Below are 19,574 nucleotides of genomic sequence, written 5' to 3'. Positions count from 1 at the left end.
CACTCACACATATATGTATATATGTATACATTTAATTGTATAAGAATTACGTATATATTTTATTATATATACCTAGAGGCGTGTATACTTATGTACTGTGTACGTTAGTAGTGGATGTCTCGTGATTGTGGTATAAAACGCCGAGTACTGCATTCTGAGCGGCACTTCACCAACACATTTGACCCGAGATTCATGGATGATGCTCTGTACTAGCCTACTCAAGAGACGTTGCATGAATCCACGACATTTTCATTGCTTTCTACAATGAAACAGAGTTTGAATTAGAACATCCAACAGTAGCCAACACCCTTGAACTATGTTGATATTATGTTCTCAAAGGAGACAGAAAAGGATATCTCTCTCGATTTAGACTCCATCTATTCACAGTAAACATGTCTATCAGATGACCAGATGTGACGAGACCGAGCAACCGAAAATTGAGCATAAAACCTTCGGAATGATGGGACCAATTACAGTATACAACCAGTATTTTGCGCGACTTCTATACTCAGCAAGAGAAAACCAGCTAGAAAACTACTGGATGCTGGCGTCTCTGTAACGGATTGTCTCAGATTTAAAAGGAATTGCAACTATTGTATCAACATCCACCTCTCCTGCAACAAAGGTTAAGCGGAGAAATCGTTAATGAGCTTCATAAAAATGTTCTGAATTCTCATGTTCCAATAGCAAAACGAAATTACACTATGTATTATGGCCAGCAATGAAAGTAGAATTTGGTCACTGTGGAATTAACACACACTATATCTTCAGGCTAGAAAACAATATCGGTTAAATTGTTTTCAAATGGACATAGCCTATTACTTGAGGTGTAAGGGTGAGGATTATCAGACAAACAAATAGACAGCATTACAATATACTATCGTACGACCACAAACCGACTTCAACAAGTGCAATGTTTCAACATAGACAAATATGTTGGAAACATTCGAGGACTGAGATTTTAGCGAAATATCAAGACTTACGCGAATTTCCTGATTGCTGAGGGAGTAGTGGAAGTAAGTTATTTGAAGGTATTTTCGTTCTTGAAAAAGTCAAGTGAAATGCCTCACATTTCAACGTAATAATCATAGAAAATAACAAAGTCCATTTAAATGTGATTTTTAAACTCAAAAGCGTACATTTAAAATTAAAATTTTAACAAAAACGGAATTTATATACACTAACAGTAGTTTATTTGTTTTGAAGTATGCATGTTCTACAATCAATAGTTTATCTGCTTTATAAGTTGAGTAATCAACAACTATTTCCTACATAGCAACATCGACATGCTGTCTCAACAACATGTACATGATACATGTGATATATGCATATGTAAATTTTTGCTATACTGTATTCTATATAATGGCAGATCAATCATAATCTATTACCCGATCGATACATATATATATATATTCATTTTGCACAATATACGCACAAATGCACTCGCGCGCGCACTCTATTTGTTTGAATTTATATTAATTTTCGGGAACCCAAAGTTTCATGCTGATGGAAACCTACGCTTATTCATCTAGAATTAAAACCATAAATTACAGTTCACCAGCGTAAATAATGAAACTGTAACCACAAAATCAACTACAAATATTTATACTCACGTAATTATAAATCAATACGTGGTTAATGAGTGGGCTTCCATTAATTTCATAGATTCCTTCTTCTTTCCACATAGTAAAGAATAATACGAGAAATATGTTGAAAAATACTAAACTTTACTCTGCGTCAAGGCAAATATCTCCCCCGCTCTCGGATAAAATACAAATTACTTCCCTTAAATATGTTATTGGATTTCAAAGAAAAATGATGTAACTGTTTAGAACAGACGAATGTGACTACTGGAGATTAAACTCCGTTAATAAGAGTTGAGTTACACGTAGATGTGCTGAAGAAGGGAAAACAAAATATTGTTACTGAATGATGGAAGAAAGCTGAAGGAAGAGACAACAAAGATATACTGAGTTTTATACATCAGCAAAAGTTTGTGCATATATGTAATTCTAAATAGGTCAAAGTGGTGCTTCCCGTTTGTATAATAGGTCTTTGCATTTCCCGAGTCTCTATGATCACGTATTTAAATGAAAGTCTTGTTGAAGGACTTTTGAGGGTTTTCTTCTTTGGCACTGTGCACATGGTTGCATCGTTTACTTCCAGTTTGATAGATTCTAGAGCGCTTTCCAAGATTTGTAGTCTAAGACCTTTTTTGTTTTAGTTATAGTGTTGTGGACTAATATTGTATTGTTCCGTTAACTTTATGCTTAAAAGAGTGACATTGATTATAAACTCCTTGCATATATTTCCTTCTGCTTTAGCTATGTAACGTTCCTGTATTTCTATTAGATCGGGTTATATTACAGTGGCCTCTACCTCATAAATTATTGCTTCTTCGTTGTAGGATTTGTCTAGTAGACATGTATTAAGGTTCCTGAATGAGCATGTGTCTTTAGATTTCTTGGTCGGTATGTTTGATATTGATTGTTCGTGTTTGGTGTGTAACTAAATCTATTTTCAAAATTTTTCTGCTCAAACGTGACTGCACCTTTTTATAAATAAAGGTAATTTTGGACACATCCTAATTCAAGAAGGACATGTCCAATATTTTACCACTTGTGGACTTAAAATAATTATACTCGCTGATCTAATAATTACTGTTGATTAAAAACCATATGAAAAATCTGTACACTTACAATGGATATTAATCCACCCCTACTGTATTTTAGATCTTCATCTAAAGCATTAGAAGAAAGCTCTCCAGTTTTTTCCTTGAGTAAGGATATATCTAAAAGGTCTTTGTTCAACTAAAGCATATAATCCATCGGATTCCACGCTTGTAGTGTAACTGTATGTGTTTCCCTAGAGAGGGCACCACTGACTGTGACTGCCTGATTTCTGTCCTTTTGGAAGTCGCGTATAAACATATATAGTTCATGTATATAAATATGGTTTAAACATGTATATACTATATAATACATACATACCACTTAAGCTTATTTCATTTAAACATAAATATGTATTCATATATACACTTATAAACAAATATACATACACACGCATACATTCACACACACACGCACATATGCATATTTACTTATTTGTTGACAAAGCATTGCACTTTTGTTTTGGTTCTGAATTTCCAATTAGAAATAATGTATGCGCGTTTTTATGTAAATATGTCATTGGTAAAACCAGTGATTTTTCAGCATACTTCGAAAATAAGCAGTGATTTCGTATGTATGTCTGGATATGTGTGTGCGTGCGTGTGTGTGTATATGTATGTATGTATGTATTCACACACACATTTATAAATATAATTTGGTAATTCAGAAACAAAAACAAAATGCATTGCTCTGATAAAATAGCAAAATTATCTTAGAAGAGAAATGAATTAAATTTCATGTTGTCTATAATGCCGATAGAAATGGAGTTCTGGTTTTTGTTAGCACACGAAATTGAATTTGAAAAAAAAATAAATTCAAGTTTAGGTTATTTAGTATGTAGATTAAGAATTCTTAATCTATTCATTATTCGCTTTATTCTTGTTCTTGGAATCGAAGCTAATCTTAACAAAAACAAAATATGAATTAATGTAGCAAGTATTGTGTCATTTTCATAATTAAAGGTAACCGAAGACCAATCTACAGATACTGAGCTTCGATTTTCAAATGCAATTTCTTTAGAGCTAGCCCACAGCCCACTGGTTGAACCTAGTGATATGTATATAATGTATATATAATGTATTTGGTTTGCAAGATACTTGATGTGAAGTCGTATGTTGAAAGAGATTATTTTGTATCTCGGGAGAGTCATAATGCCAATACTAAACACACACTGCTTCTGGTTCACAATTAATATTACTATTAGTCAATTGGTTAACCATTTAACCAATTAACACATCTTCTGTTTGATTACCAATCAATCAACTAGAATTTTCAAAGTCCTTTCGTTTCCATTCACGACCTCGTCAATGACATGCTCTCGGACTTTGACAAACCTAGTTGATTGATTGAAAGGCTAATCTAAAAATCAATGAGTTAATTGGTTGAATGATTAAAGAATGGGCCAATAACAGCAAAGGAAGTGAAATAGAAACCTTACGCGTGCTTATTATTGGCATAATTTTCTTTCCGAGATACAACGAAATATATATAACTGTTGTCAAATCAATATTGACCTACATTCAGAAAAATTGAATTAATTTAGATAGTGAATTATCAATACCAGCATTTAATAACAAGATACATGTAACAATGATTGGTAATTTTTATATATATTTACGGATATGTAATATTACTGTTGAATATTTTTAAAGGTGAACGAAAATTTGAATTAATCAAGAAAACAAAATATCCAAACTTAAAATGACAAAAACAAAAATATACAAAAAAATATCCAAACACATTTCTGTTTTTTCTTGCATTCAAGATCATCTTTGATCTTGGAGACCTGCTTATTCGTAGTAGTAGAGCGAACATAAGCCTGCGAGCCGATTGGTTTCTAATCACGTCAAAAGACTCTTATGCCCTACTCTTTTTCACAGGAAACGAATCAGGGCTCATGTTGTAAGGATCCTGTATGTTGTCTAATTGTCACAGATGCTGTAGCTAGACAGAATGACACAAAGGTATGTACAGTTATATACATCCTTTTGCTGTCAAGCGGTTAGCTAGAAATATATGCGCCATTAATGAAATTTAATCCTCAATATTATATTTTCAGTGCTTATTTTGAAAATATCAGTTTTTATACATTGCGCTCTTGTACTCAGTTGATGTTAAACTTCTGGCGTTTCAGAGTCCACGATCCAGCTTCAATTCTCGGTTTAAGTTCTTTAGCTACACTTGATCCTCTTTACTTGTCCTTTCTAAAACTATGTAACTCACAACTTATTAATTACTATACGCAGTCCTTACATTCGTGATGAGTAGAATAACAGCTATATTTACTCATGCAGATAAATTATATAAATTTAAACATTTGATAAAAAAAAAAGGCACAAACAGATCTCACCTTCGATCTATGATAAAAAAAAGTGTGAAAGTTACCTAAACTTTTGGAAACAAGAGGGCATAATACAGATGTGATACAGTACATATTTTAATTCCAAAATCTCATCATATTCAGCTGTTTTAATTTTATAATTAGATTTGTTAGATTCATGTCTTTTATACCCAGTATAGTATATATGAGTTTTTCCACCTTCTAAGATTATTCCAAACCCTCCAGAAGTGATAGTCTGGCTACAAATCGAATCTAGTAGCACGAGAGAAATATGGGCCTGATTATTACGACTAAAATGACGTCCAGCTAAACTAAGCAATGCTAAGACAACTATTCAGAGCTCGCTCCTCTGACCTCCTGTGGTATATGCCCTGACATCATGTGGAATGCCAAACAACTTGCTTTTAGCAAAAGTTTGATTTAAGAATTAAAAAGAAAAAGAATTGGCATTAGCTAAATACCTCTACATATGGAGTAACGTTTTCTATTTGTTCTATGTATTTTTGAAAGCGCAAATCATGAGGGTTCATGATTTACCTTACATTGTATGTGTGTATGTGTTTGCTTCTTTAAAGACAGCTGCAGATACATCCCTGCTGATATTTATTTTAGCAGACAAGATCATTAAATAGTCAAAATATTTGTAATATCCCAGTTATTTACGTCTAAATTTTGCTATTATCTAGAAAATAAAATACTTAGAGTTTCTTTCTAGAGTTAAAATACATTTCAACTTTCTAGACATCCTTGCCATAAAATGTTTGACAGATGTAAATTAGACGCTTAAGATATTATTAATTCTAAATGAACTTGACAAAATACAAGCTCAATCATTTCTAAAATTTCTAGCCAACAAGAAAGAGAAAAAGACAGCTTTCTATTTATATTTGATTTTCTGATGTCATTTAGAGTTTTATAAACACTAGGTATGATTATTTTGTACCTCGGAAACAGTCGTAATATTTTCAAAACTAGTTGCAAAATCCTCTTGATAGCACTTCACTACATATTTACACTTGTGACTGTTTACATTAATGTTAAGCGACTCTTCTAAGTTTAATCAAATGAACATCATTCATCCAATGGAAAAATTGGGTATCTAACGCTAACTACTGTTTGCTTCTTTAAATATCCAAATTGATAAAATATTATATTGCTGGCGAACAATGTCGAACACTGATAAATTTCTTTACTAATCATAACAACGAAAAGGTATCTCAAACTGATGCCAATTTTCAGTTTGAACTCCTTAACACTGGTCAGTATGAATGTCACTTCCTTCCTAATTTCCACTCATTCCAGTGCAACAAATTTTAGTTTATTAACATCGTGTGTGTGTTTGTGTGTGTGTGTGTGTGTGTGTGTGTGTGTGTGTGTGTGTGTGTGTGTGTGTGTGTGCGTGCGTGCGTGCGCTTACGAGTTCTCTCTTAGCTTTTACACTGCATTTCGATTATATTCGATTCTCCATATTTGTACTAGTCCAACATATAAACATCTCCCTAGGTTAAGTCTGAATTTAAAACTTGCACTAGCAAAGTAGAAAAATAACGATCTTAACGTCATGAATCGCATGCAGAAAATAATAACCAGCAATCAATCCTTAATAAACATGTGTAACAAACAGAAACAGGTTTTTAAATGTTGATAGCTTTTACTGAAACTATGGGTACTAAAATATCGGCATCGTGAAACCGGTTTCTGTTTTGTATCTAAATCATACGAACCAAATAAAAAGAGAGCTTCTACGCAATCGCTCCATATCAACTCTCAAATTAAATTAGACATTTTCATCTTTAAAAAAGATAAACAAATAATAGGGAACAATGTAGTGCTTGATGCATCGTACTTAACAAAAGGGTGAAATGGTTAAAGCTGGAACATTTTTGTGGATAAATGGGTTGCATAAGAGTTCACCTGCGTTTAACCAGCAAGAAACTGAACTATACAGGCCGACGGAAGATGGTTTCCACAGTGGCTCAACCTGTTAGAAATAGCAGCCAAATAGTATGCTACTATCTTAAAAAATATAGACCTTGATACACTATTTTGCAACAGAAAGGTCATTAATCATGGGTATTAATCATGGGGCTATACAACAACCTAACCAATTACTCTTACGCGTATTATGATTTCAAACAAGGATTTATTAGATACCTACTTACAACATGGGGCAAAATCCTTTACACTGACAAAGCAAATGCTATAGAACAAAGCTACAATCTGAAGAAAATACTCCCGGGAATTACCGAAACAAAAATGGAAATTAGATTACATAAATCTTTATGTAAGACGTTTTAACACGCAAGTTAATATTAATAGTTCGAGTATTGAAAACAAAAACTATATAATAACAATATTTTCGTCTGAAGATTTTGAACTTCGTTTCTTAGTAATATAATCTTATTTTACCGGTTTCTGAACAATGCAAGACTGCAGAGTTAAATTGCTAATGAGCCGGTCACGATTTTTTGATGCCACAACCGTTTGCAGTAAGTTTTAAAAACCATTTCGATAATATCTAAAAGATCTAAATTCTCATAAACCTAGTTTTAAGACTAGTGGCCAATGATGGGGCCTCTACGTGGTCAGTCAACCTGCTAAAAACAGTGGTCAAAACTCCTTTTAATTTCGAGATTTGACTGTCTTAAAAGAATGAATACCAGTTTTGATAATATGTTATGTATGGAAAACTAGACAAGATGATCACGGTTTCAGCATATTCAATCGTAAATGTACTCATTCAGGGATTACCTGAGGCAAAAGAAAAGCAACTTAAAACAATCATAGGGGTCTAAAAGAAATTTACACTTTACTCCCGATTTCTAAGCAGCTGAAAGTCAAAATAAATATTAACCGCTTTCATTATATATATACACAATCTTTAATGTTGATAAACTAAATAACTCCCTTTACATACTAATAGATAAATACAAATGGTATGAAGGTAGGAAAAGCTATGAATATAATGAAAATTAGAATAGAATGACAGAAACAGTAGAATGCTGATCAAAATGCATTGCAGCTGTTAGTTTCATCCTTAATTTTTTTTTTTTTTTTGTGTGTGAAAAATTCCTCTGTAGTTGATTTTCATTCCGCCGGAATCGATAAAATAAGTACCAGAAATATATTGGAAATTGTTTATTTGATTCTACAAATTTAAAGTTTTATAGCATCAATCTACTAAAAATCAATGCTATTCACTTGCGCGTGTGTGTATATGCGTACATATTCATAATACATATATGTATATACATACATACATACATACATACATGCAGACATGTATGTATGCATATATGTATAGATGTATGTGTGTGTGCGTGTGAAAGAACCGATATTTATATATGAAAGAACCGATTCATACATAATCCAGAAACCAGGTTCCTGAAACTACTAGATTTAGATTTATCGAAAATGAATCAAAGCAATTTCTGTGTTGGCACTATTTACCAACTATTCTCACTGAACTCAATTTTATAGTGAGATGCAAATGTTTCTCTTACTCTGGAGATTCCAATGCTGTGAACAGCTATTTATATAAGATAAAATCTTTGCTCCGTATCTGAAAATGTTGTGCGTGTGCTTGTGAGGTAAAGTATTTTATTGAACAAATTCACTAGTGCGTGTGTTTGCATTCCCAGGTATTGCTTTGATCTTTCATAGCACATGAAATATGAAATGAGAGTGAAAATAAATGCATACAGCAAATTACAATTACATTTGCTGTTCAACCAACTGTTGAAGGAGCGGGAGAATAGATCATTATATACTTGTGTAAAAACGACTCGTGGGAATAGCGGCAACAGCTTTGTTTTTCTGAAATTATTTGGCAGTCCAGTGGGATTGTGTTTCATGCGACATTAAATCAAATATCAGAATCAATGATTTAATCATCAACGTAATATTCTTAAAACTATAAGTGTGTGTGTGTGTGTGTGTGTGTGTGTGTGTGTGTGTGTGTGTGTGTGTGTGTGTGTGTGTGTGTGTGTGTGTGTGTATGTGTGTGTGTGTGTGCGTGCTTCACTGCGTGTTTGTGTGTCTGTGTGTGAGTTAGTGAACATTTTCCTGTAGAAATTTGCATTTCTAATGGAGGCAATATTTCTTTTATAAAAACTCTGAATTTCCAAACGCCGATACACATGAACTCTGTGTGAGCGTTCATTTTATTGTAGAAAATAATGCATATTCTTTGGGTTGGTATTTTGTAATTTGGTCGTGAATGGAGCGCAATGTTGCCAATTCAATGCTTTAAAGACCAACTACCAGATATTTTATCGACAAAATATGCCAGACTCTCAGACCATTCAGAGTACAGCAATACACCTACCTATCTGCCGTAGTGAAAACAACCACAATGCACAGTTATAGTTATGAAATGGCCCTTACATAAACTGTCCAATTGATACAAATACACTGCATTCAATTTGAACATCGCAGATAAACCCACTTTTCTGAGGTTGATGACGTTTTTTTAAAAAATTCACTGCTGTTTTTATTTATTTCATCAATTTCTATTTATTTCAGAAATTTGCAATAAATTTTAACTCTTGAAATTGTTTTAATAGTCAGCAAAGAAGCTGTTGAAACTGATTTATAGACTGCAAACTGTTCCATGGGTGTAGTGGGGTGGAACTGAACAATCGATAGAATCGATCACAGTATTTGACTTGTACTATATTTATATTGAAATATAAAAGTTAAAGCCGACCTAGTAAGACAATTTTCCGGCAATTTACCGATTCGGCCATCTTTTTACTATAGGCACAATGACTGAACTTTTGAGGAAGGGGGAAAGTCGGTTACATCAACACTAGTACTCAACTGGTACTTATTTTTATCGACCTCGAAAAGAAGGAAAGGCTAAGTAGACGTCGGTGGAATTTAAATTTAGAACGTAAAGACGCACGAAATACCTTCTAAGCATTTATTCCGACACTCTAACAATACTACTAGCTCACTTATGATTCAGTGCGACCATGACATAGAGAGTAGGAAACCAGACATAGTGTTAATTGAGAAAGAAAGTAAACGATGCTGGATTATAGATATAGCATGCCCAGCTGACAACAGGTGCACGCTAAGATTTGGTCCTTTCACACTGGCCATTCTTCCAACATTCACCCACCTTTCAACAAACTTGCTACAAGGCAACACTTCCTTCTCCACCCTCAACTTCCTTTTCAAGTGAAACTTGAAAAAATTGATGATAGCTTGGCCAAAAAGGAAAGTGTCTGTCTCTAATCCTTTCAAACGGACCCACCATACTACCTCTTTTGCTACAGCCACTAGACAAATAAAAATTGCCTTCGCCTCCGGCTGGAGATGTACGACGTTGTCAGCTGTTCGCTACCAGTAAACTAAGGTAACATCCCTTATTTTTCGAACACAATCCGATGTATTTGTGTGGTTCCAACAGTGCTGTTTTCTGCAAGTACTGCATCCTTATTGCAGCCCCTATATTTCATGTACTTCTCAAAATTTTTACTCACTGTTCCTAGGGCTCTGACAATTATTGGTAGCCATCTCTAAGTGTTGATCTTGTCTTTTCCTTCGATTTCTCTGAGATATTGCCCATGCAGTGGTTCCATTTTCCAGTTGTTTACTCTTTCTTCTTTATCTTATTTCTTAAATGATTCGCATTTTCGGTAGGTATTATATTGTTGATTCTAACAGTGGGCAGCAAGGATTCACTCTGCTGTTTAACGTACTATCCCAGACTTTTCTTCTCGTTGACAACACAGATCTTGAATCCTATGAACACACTGCCTCTCCTGTTCCTATGCACATACAGCCTGTCAGTATCGCTTTTGGGGTGTAGTTCCTTGTTAATTGTCATCACTTTCCTAGTTTTCCTGCCCATTTCCTCAAATTCGTTCTTTGTCCACCTTACAACACCTGCACCATATCGCATTAAAGAAACAGACAATGTGTTCATTGCCCTGATCTTGTTTTTTTTTCCATTGAGCCTACTTCCTATAATTAATTTGGTTCTTCTGAGATATTCTCCCCTAAACCTCTCCTTCATTTCACTTTCCTCGATTTTTTCATATTCCAAAATATCCAGATACTTATATCCATCAGTCTCGATAGCCTTGATTTTCTCGCCGTTGGGTAATTGTACACCATCAGACGACTCTATTTTGCTTTTTTGTATTATAAACATACCACACTTTTTAGTTCCAAATTCCATTCCGATATCCTTACTGAATATCTGCACTGTTGAAACTGGGCCACTTATTTCACGTTCGGTCTTCCCAAAGATCATTAAGTTATTCATATATATCAGATGGTTTAATTTTACTCCACTTTTCAAGGTGTACTCCGATATCCTACAAATTACAAACAGCAATAGTGATAGGCTGTCTCCTTGAAATATGCCTCTCTTTATGTTAACTCTCGCCAAAAATTTTCCACATGAAGTTAACTCTGTATTCTAGTTCTTCATTGATCTCAAAATAAAATTTTTATGTTATCAGACACCTGTACAAGCTCAAGATTTTCACACGTTTTCTTATAATTGATCTACGCCATGCCCAGGTTAGTAAGTCTTTTCTTGCAGTCGTTCAGTACCATTCTGTCTATCAAAAGTTGGTAATTTGTTCCTCGATTTTTCTTTCTGCCTCCTTTCTGTTCCACTGGCAGTTTGTCATTCATTTCCAATAAGTCATACACATAATTAAATATAGTTCCTGTCATGAGTTTTCACATCAGGGGCAGGCAAGTGATAGGCCAGTAATCCACTGCATTGTCTTTACTGGAATCCTTTGGCAAAGAATTGTTTTACCTGTGGTCAGTCACTTTAAGATTTGCAGCACGTTGTTGATCATTTTATCCATTTGCCTGGCTATTCTTCAGTCTAGAGCTGGGAAATTTCCAGCCAATATCCTTGTACCCCATCCGGGTCTGGGCATTTTCAGTTCGAGATTTTTATTGTCTGTTCGGTTACCATTTTAGTCGTTATTCTAATATTGCTGTTTCACTTCATTTATTGTTGTTGGTGTTGTTTTTAGCGTTGTAATAATAATATAAACAGTACCAGGGCAACGGATGAGGAGGAAGATACAATAAAAAGCATAAAGTGTGGATTTTCACAGAAGTGAAGGATTGAAAAAAAATGTAGTATATATTGTATACAGATTTAGCAAAAAGAAGTAACAAATGCAATAATAATAGTTACGTTAGTGCTAATATATTTATTGCAGTGATCATTAACAAATCTAATTAGATGCTTTGATGTGTCGAACATCTGATTATTATTCTATTTGGGTGTGTGTCAGAGATAACTTCGGATAAGTTTCAGTCTTATTAAGTTTCCTTAGCAAAAGCAAAGATTACAAATACTTGTCTAAGCAATTATAAGGGAGTCATTTAGTACGATTACAGTATTATATACTCCAGATCGGGTCCATAGTAAACAACATGAGATACTCTGTATAAGAAATCTCTTTACTTAATCAGTGTAATTTAGTGGGAGAGGATAACAAAGAACTTAATTCTGAAATGTTATAGATTTAGTAGTATTCGTATCTTTGTTTTAAGGTTAATTGCATTGCCAATTTAGATTGAAATTTCAATTCATTTCCGGGACTTCTATTATATTTCGATTAATTATTATATGTTGCTATTACGTTCAGAAACTAACATCCATTATCGTGTATTGCATTCTAGGCAAATTATATCTAGTCAAACTCAAAATGTAAAATCATATCGTTTATTCAAAGACATGGATGCATTTTGATGCCACACTTCGACAAAACATTATTAAAGGCTTGAAAAAAACTTACAACATCTGTGCCTGCTGCCCTTAAGAGAATGGCAGTTAAGCGAGTCGATATAGATTTGCCTAATGGTAAAACGACAGGTAAACTGTATTCCATCACCAGAATTATAAGATGCCCATGTCACTGTGCTGTGCCCATGTCTGTGACAAGACACTTCACTATTATTGTCATTGTCTGCCTGTTTACAAGTGTGTGTAAACACATTGTTGTTGCTGATGTAGATATGTAACGCTCACCAAGTATACTTAGTGCGCTTAGATAGTCAGAAGATCGGTAAGGTGTGATTGATAGATCCATAGCTCTGGATATGCCATTATGACTAATCTTCACATTCCAATCTAAAGAGTATGACAGTTTGGATATGTTGTACTCTTCCTTCTGTCTAATATGACTGTCTGTTGTTGTTTAGCCCAGAGCAGCTCTAATCGAGTAGATGAATTACTAAAAATGCGGCATCCTTTCCACCTTTTATTCAGACATAATTTCTAAGACCACAGTAGCGAATGTATATTCTTTTAATTTTTTTTTTTTATTATTAAGACAGTAGAATTTGATTTGAGAGAGGTTTTGGGCTGCTCTCAGCAGGTCGAAAGGCTTCACCGAAGCATCTTTATTGACTCTGTTGTCTGTATGTAGTTCTCCATTAACGTTTTATGTTATCTAATGAGAATAAGAGACTTTCTAAAATTTTTGAGCATATTCTTAGAGGATTGCAAGGTGTGTGTGGTATTATTTTACTCAGGTTTTCAATTAGGATTATTTTTCTGTTTAAAGAACCTTGGGATATAGTGATGTTAATATGAGTAAATATAAAGTGGCGAGCTGGCAAACTCGCTACGACATCGGGAAAAATGCTTAGAGGCATTACTTCCGATTTTACGTTCTGAGTTAAAATCTCACCGACGTTGATTTCCCCTTCATCCTTTCGGCGATGATAAAATAAGTACCAGTTGAACCCTGGGATCGATGTAATCGACCACCTCCTTCCCACGAGCTTGCCAGTCTTGTGTCAAAATTTGAAAACAATGAGTAAATGTAAGTGTTAGCAATTGCATTGGTTCCTTCAAATCTTAGGTGAAAAAATTTATATGCTGAAACGCTTTTTAAGTTTTGAGCTTTCCACAATACTTTTCCGGGGTTTGATATATAGAAGTGAAACTTAACGTCAGGATCCAGGTAGAAGCTGTGTAATTTTTTTAAATTTTTTATTTATGTTCCCGTCTCTTTTCTGTGGTTTTTGATTGATGATTTGTTAGTAGTTGGAGTGTGTGTATATTGTGGAGTTGTGATTGTGACATGAAATCTGAATTGCTAAAGCTGTAAACGCAGCTAATTATTTCGCATCGTCTTTGATTTGTGGTTTATACTGGATACAAATGTTTGCCAGGTTCTTTTATTGCTTTTCTATATGTTATTTTCTTCTTTAACTGTTAATGCTGAGTTTCATTTCGGTTGTGTGACGTGTTGATGTGCTGTGTTTGAGATTGCGACTATTTGGGGGGGGGGGGGGGTCTATTTCAGTAGTGTAATCTGTGTTATATTTGTATATTAACTTGTGGAGTATTATTTTCTAAGTGTCTATTATTATTTCATTGGATCTATATACTGCTATCATACTAACAACCAGGCCATATCAAATTTTATGAGAACCTACCAAAGCTCAAGATGAGCAAAGATCCCTGACTTAACGTACTGAAACACATTTCGGTTGCGACCACTTGAAAATAAGATGTACTGCAGTATCTATGATGGAAAAGGTTCAGTGACCCTTAATTCTTTCGCTTGATAGAAACGGTTCCAATCAGTGTTTTTGAAGTTTATAAAAATGCTATTATTTTGCTAATCTCATTGATACTGTTTCCATGTTGTAAATGTCCAGCTATGGCTTTCTATGACCAATCCTTATTGTCCCACTAGCACTCTAGCTGTAACTATCCTTTCTTATTTCCTTGCATATTACATTTAGGATAGTTAATTATTTGTAAGATAGTAGGGTATATCCGGCATAAAGAATAATCGTATGGAGGTTTTCGCGTTGTCTCCTGAACATTCGTGAGTTATAAGGGCATTATAAAGCACAAATCCTGAAGTGTTTTGTCAGTTTACAGTACTGCGCTCAAGTGAATAGAGTTTGGTGAGTTATTCCCTTCATATCACGGATGATTCTGTTTATAAAGCACCCAGAAATTGGAAATGGTAAATAAATAGATAAATAATGGCTTCTGTTTCATTAGATAAAAATGTTCAATAATTTAGGAGATTGCAAAAATAGAGTGTAACATTCGTAACTTTCCCAAATGTATTACCAATGCAAGTGAATTAAATAGTTTCATCGAGGAATGAAAATAGCACAGCCGTATCAGCTAATAGGAAATTTGATAAATATGGATGAGTTCGTGTGCCGTGAAGAGACAAGAGTAATGCGGAGCCAAGCCCTTTGTCAAAGATAGAAAATGTATTTTTAATGTTTATGGTAGCACTGGGTTTATAGGTTTACAGAACCAGCGATAAAAAGCAGATAAGAAGAAAAGGTAAGAGAAATGTGCAGTTACTAGATGATAAATATGTTAATAAGAGTGTGTCCGTGACCCGGATGACGAAGCAGAATTTATATGGGAGGATGTGACGATAGTGAGGTAAACAGCAGCTAAAACCAATCATATAATTGCATCTTTTGCTCCTCGACGCAGTAAGTATGAAGAGTCGTGTTATCGGCAATGATTTACTAATCTGTGATCATGGAACGAAATAGTTGTCACTTCTCATTCAATAAAGTTATTGAAACATTTCAATGTAATAATATTTGACAGATTGGTCAAATAATATTTTAGACATATTGCGTTTTTGACAATGTCAATGTCATACACAGTCAGGCAGTTAGAAATTCTTACATATTTCATGTTTGTTCATCGTTTAATGATGTTCTCCTGTTTTAAGTACATGAACAAATTTTGCAGCAGGTAGAAGCTGTCACTAGAATCGACATTGTGCATAACTAATGTTTAAATTCTGTAACGTTGGCTGGAAGAAAGTGCTAAATAGGATTTGAACTGCAAAGCAAAATAAACAAGCAAACGAACAAATCAATAAAGTTAAAACATTATATACAGTTTTACTTCTGGATATTCTCTCTGTACGCTTCATCAGAAAAGCTTAAATCTTTGATATATGAATAGAGATAGGATTTACAGTTGCTCTGGGTTATGAATTTAACTGGAGATTGGAATTTTTCATACTACTACTACTACTACTACTACTACCATCATTACTATGACTGTTATCATCACCGCTAACATTACTACTACCACTACCATCACTACAGCTGCTGCTGCTACTACTACTACTACTACTGCTGCTGCTGCTGCTGCTGCTGCTACTACTACTACTACTACTACTACTGCTGCTGCTGCTATCATTACTATGAAGACTACTCGCACCACCATCACTACTACTACTACTACTATTACTACTACTACTAACAGGAGGTAGGTAGCAGAATGCAGCAACTAACAAAATGCCCTACCTTGCGATATTTAGTTACGTCACTTTACGTGTCAAGTTTCAACACTTTCGGGGTTGGCTTTCTTTTTCACCATACACACACACATGTATATATGCACGACGGGCTTCCACACAGTTTCCATCTAACAAATTCGCTCACACGATATTGGTCGGTCCGGGGCTACAGTTGAAGGTATTTACCTAAGGTGCTCCACAGTGGGACTGAACCGAAGCCACGAGGTTGCAAAGTGAGCTTCTTACCTATATATTTTCGAACTCAGCTATACATACACTTATTTTTATTACGAATACTACCACTACTATTAATGTTAATGTTGGTTTGAGATTTTGGCACAGCACCAGAAATTTGGAGGAAGGGCTAAGTCAATTACATCGACCCCAGTGCTCAACTGGTACTTATTTTATCGAACTCAAAAGGATGAAAGGCAAAGTCGAACTCAGCAGAATTTGAACTGAAAACGTAGACGAACGAAATGCCGTTAAGCGTTTTGCCCGGCATTCTACGATTTTGCCAGCTCGCCGCTTTTCTACTATAGGCACAAGGCCAGCAAGGAGTGGGGATAGACAATTGCATCGACCTAGTGCTTGACTGATACGTATTTCATCGACGCCGAAACGATAAAAAGTAAAGTCGACCTCGATGGTATTTTAAATGAGAACATAAAGACGGACTAAATGCCGCTAAGTATTCTGCCCGGTATGCTAACGATTCTGTCAGCTTACTGCCTTCAGTGGTCTAATGATAATAATTCTAATTTTTGGCGCAAGGCCTGCTATTTTGTGTGAAGGGGAAGTCACTTACATCGACCCTAGTGCTCAACTGACACTTAGTTTTAACGACCTCGAAAGAATGAAAAACAAAATGGACCTCAGCGGCGTTTGTACTCAGAACGTGAAAGTGTCGGAAAAATTCAGTTAATCATTTTGCTCAATGGTCTAAAGATTCTGTCAATCCACATCCTACTTATAGAAATAATAGCAGTTTCAAATTTTAGCAAAATGCCAGTAGTTTTAGGGGTCGGAAGTTAGTCAATAACATCGATCCCAGTACTTGACTGGTACTTATCGACCCCGAAATGATGAAATGCAAAGACGATCTCGGTGAAATCAGTTGAGTGAAATAGTTATAGTAATGATAATAATTTAGCAGAAAGGTCACACAGATACATCAATATAAAATTATTTGGTGCTTAAAACCCATATAATATGCTATTGACAGGCTAAATTGTGAAATAATATAATACCAATGTATGAAAACGTTTAAATATATTTTCTCTTTCTTGCTTCCTTTCTTTCCTTCCTGTCGTTATATTATCGTGTTTTACAGAATTCCTTACAAAAAGGGCTTTACAGAGATATTATCGAAATCACGTGACATTAATTTTTATTGAGTCGTTGATTTGCCAACGCTGACCGAAATATATCAATAATTTGGATATTAGATATGGTAGAACTTAATGGTTGTGCTTACTCAAAAAATTGGAGAGATTCTATAGTTAGTGAATAATATATCTATAGCCCCACCCACTTTATCCATCTTCTTGCCTACCTCTCTATTTGTCTTTTCATGTATTTTCTGGATTACTTCAAGAATTGGAACAATTCTAGACTTTACTTGTGGTGACTAGTATTTTTATATTTAACTTTCCCTTTATCAATCTTTCGAAATACGTCAACCTATCCTCATATATCCATCTATCGACCAACTTACATACCTACCTATCAATCCTTTCGTTTTCTCAGTATTTTTCTTTTATTTTTAAGGTATTTTCGAATACTTAGAACTTAGCATATTTTGTTCAGAACTTTAAAAAAATATGCTTCTTTACCGAAAGTTCTGTATTGTCCTTTATCGTTTTAATTGATCTCGATTAATTTCAGATCTAGAACTAAACTCCAAAAGTTAGAGCAAGGATCTAATTGACGTCATTAAAAACAGCGGATATCTTCGTTTTCGTCAAGCTGTCTTGCATTGAGAAGATAACTAGTGAAGAATTTCTTTGCGATCTCCAAAGTAAAAAACAAAAACACCAAAAGCCATGTTATTCTATGTACCATGAAAAGATATAAAAGCTGAACGGGAGATCAGAAAAAATATCGAATTAAACCGTTCGAATGACGTTAAAAATTTTGATATTTGTCTGTCTTATGGCGTCACATCATTTCTATAATACAGCTTATAACAAAGCAGTAAAACTTCCAGCACAGAAGAGAAGACAAACAGAAGCAGAGGAAGAGAGAAAGAGGGGGTGCTCAGAAAGAGAGAGATCTTAGTGAAGAGATATCAGACTAACTACACCTTGAACATGCGTTATCGCAGTAAATGTATGCTAAATCAGCCTTTTGATCAGAGGCGTTCCAACCACAACCACATCCTCTCGTTGTATACCTAGAATGGCATTACGTAATATTTTCCCTTTTTTTAAAGACGGTTAAATGTGATTCTGAGAATATTGGGCACTTATTTCTCGCAATATGAACGACCGTCGTTGAGTTCACACGTTGTTAGTACTCTCCGTAAAGTGGTAGACATGAGGAACGGTGTCCAGCTATAGAAACCATTCCAGAGAAGATATTGGCACATATCATAATCTTCGACTCACTGGATAAATTAAGTACGCAACTGGTTATTTAATTTATCGACCCCGAAACTCGGCGAAATTTGAACTCGGAACATAAAGACAGACGAAATACCGCTAAACATTTCACCTGGCGTGCTAACGTTTCTTATTTCTTTACTGCCCACAAGGGGTTACACACAGAGGGGACAAACAAGGACAGACAAATGAATTAAGTCGATTATATCGACCCCAGTGCGTAACTGGTATTTATTTAATCGACCCTGAAAGGATGAAAGGCAAAATCAACCTCAGCGGAATTTGAACTCAGGATGTAGTGGCAGATGAAATACCGCTAAGTATTTCGCCCAGCGTGCTAACGTTTCTGCCAGCTCGCCACATTAAAAGGTTGAATTATTGAATTCTATTCAATAAATGTTTACCACTTGCCAATAAATCAAGAATCAAGAAATCATAACAGTCGAGTCTAATATGAGACAGCAGCTTAATTAAAACTTTTGAGTTTGTATTAAATCACAGCTGATGTGATATCTACTGTTCTAAGCGCTAGTCATTTTTCTTAGTCACATTGAATAATATAGTCTTAGATACACGCATCAAGAAAAGGAAGGCAAAATAGTTATTGTTCGAATGCTTTGATCGTAGATCTGCTTGGTTAGTTTGATAAACAACAACAGCAAAA

The 19,574-nt window shown here is 34.7% G+C and overlaps 1 protein-coding gene across 7 annotated transcripts in view; it reads left to right on the top strand.

Moving 5' to 3' along the window:
• Positions 1 to 19,574, top strand: part of LOC106874430 (1-phosphatidylinositol 4,5-bisphosphate phosphodiesterase epsilon-1) — a 1,217,386-nt gene that overhangs the window by 839,000 nt on the left and 358,812 nt on the right. For 3 of the 7 annotated variants that reach the window (XM_052978428.2, XM_052978427.2, XM_089347150.1), the window contains one exon: positions 4,550 to 4,633. The exons of the other annotated variants lie outside the window; for them this stretch is intronic. In XM_052978428.2, coding sequence (XP_052834388.1) covers positions 4,550 to 4,633 — 84 coding nt within the window. The remainder of the gene's footprint in view (positions 1 to 4,549; positions 4,634 to 19,574) is intronic. 7 annotated transcript variants of the gene reach the window in all.

The sequence above is a fragment of the Octopus bimaculoides genome, chromosome 2 (assembly GCF_046866305.1).
Source record: "Octopus bimaculoides isolate indiv1 chromosome 2, ASM4686630v1, whole genome shotgun sequence".
Taxonomy (NCBI): Eukaryota; Metazoa; Mollusca; class Cephalopoda; order Octopoda; family Octopodidae; genus Octopus; species Octopus bimaculoides.
The sequence above is the reverse complement of the archived record's forward strand: the minus strand, read 5'-3'. Positions and strand labels throughout refer to the sequence as shown.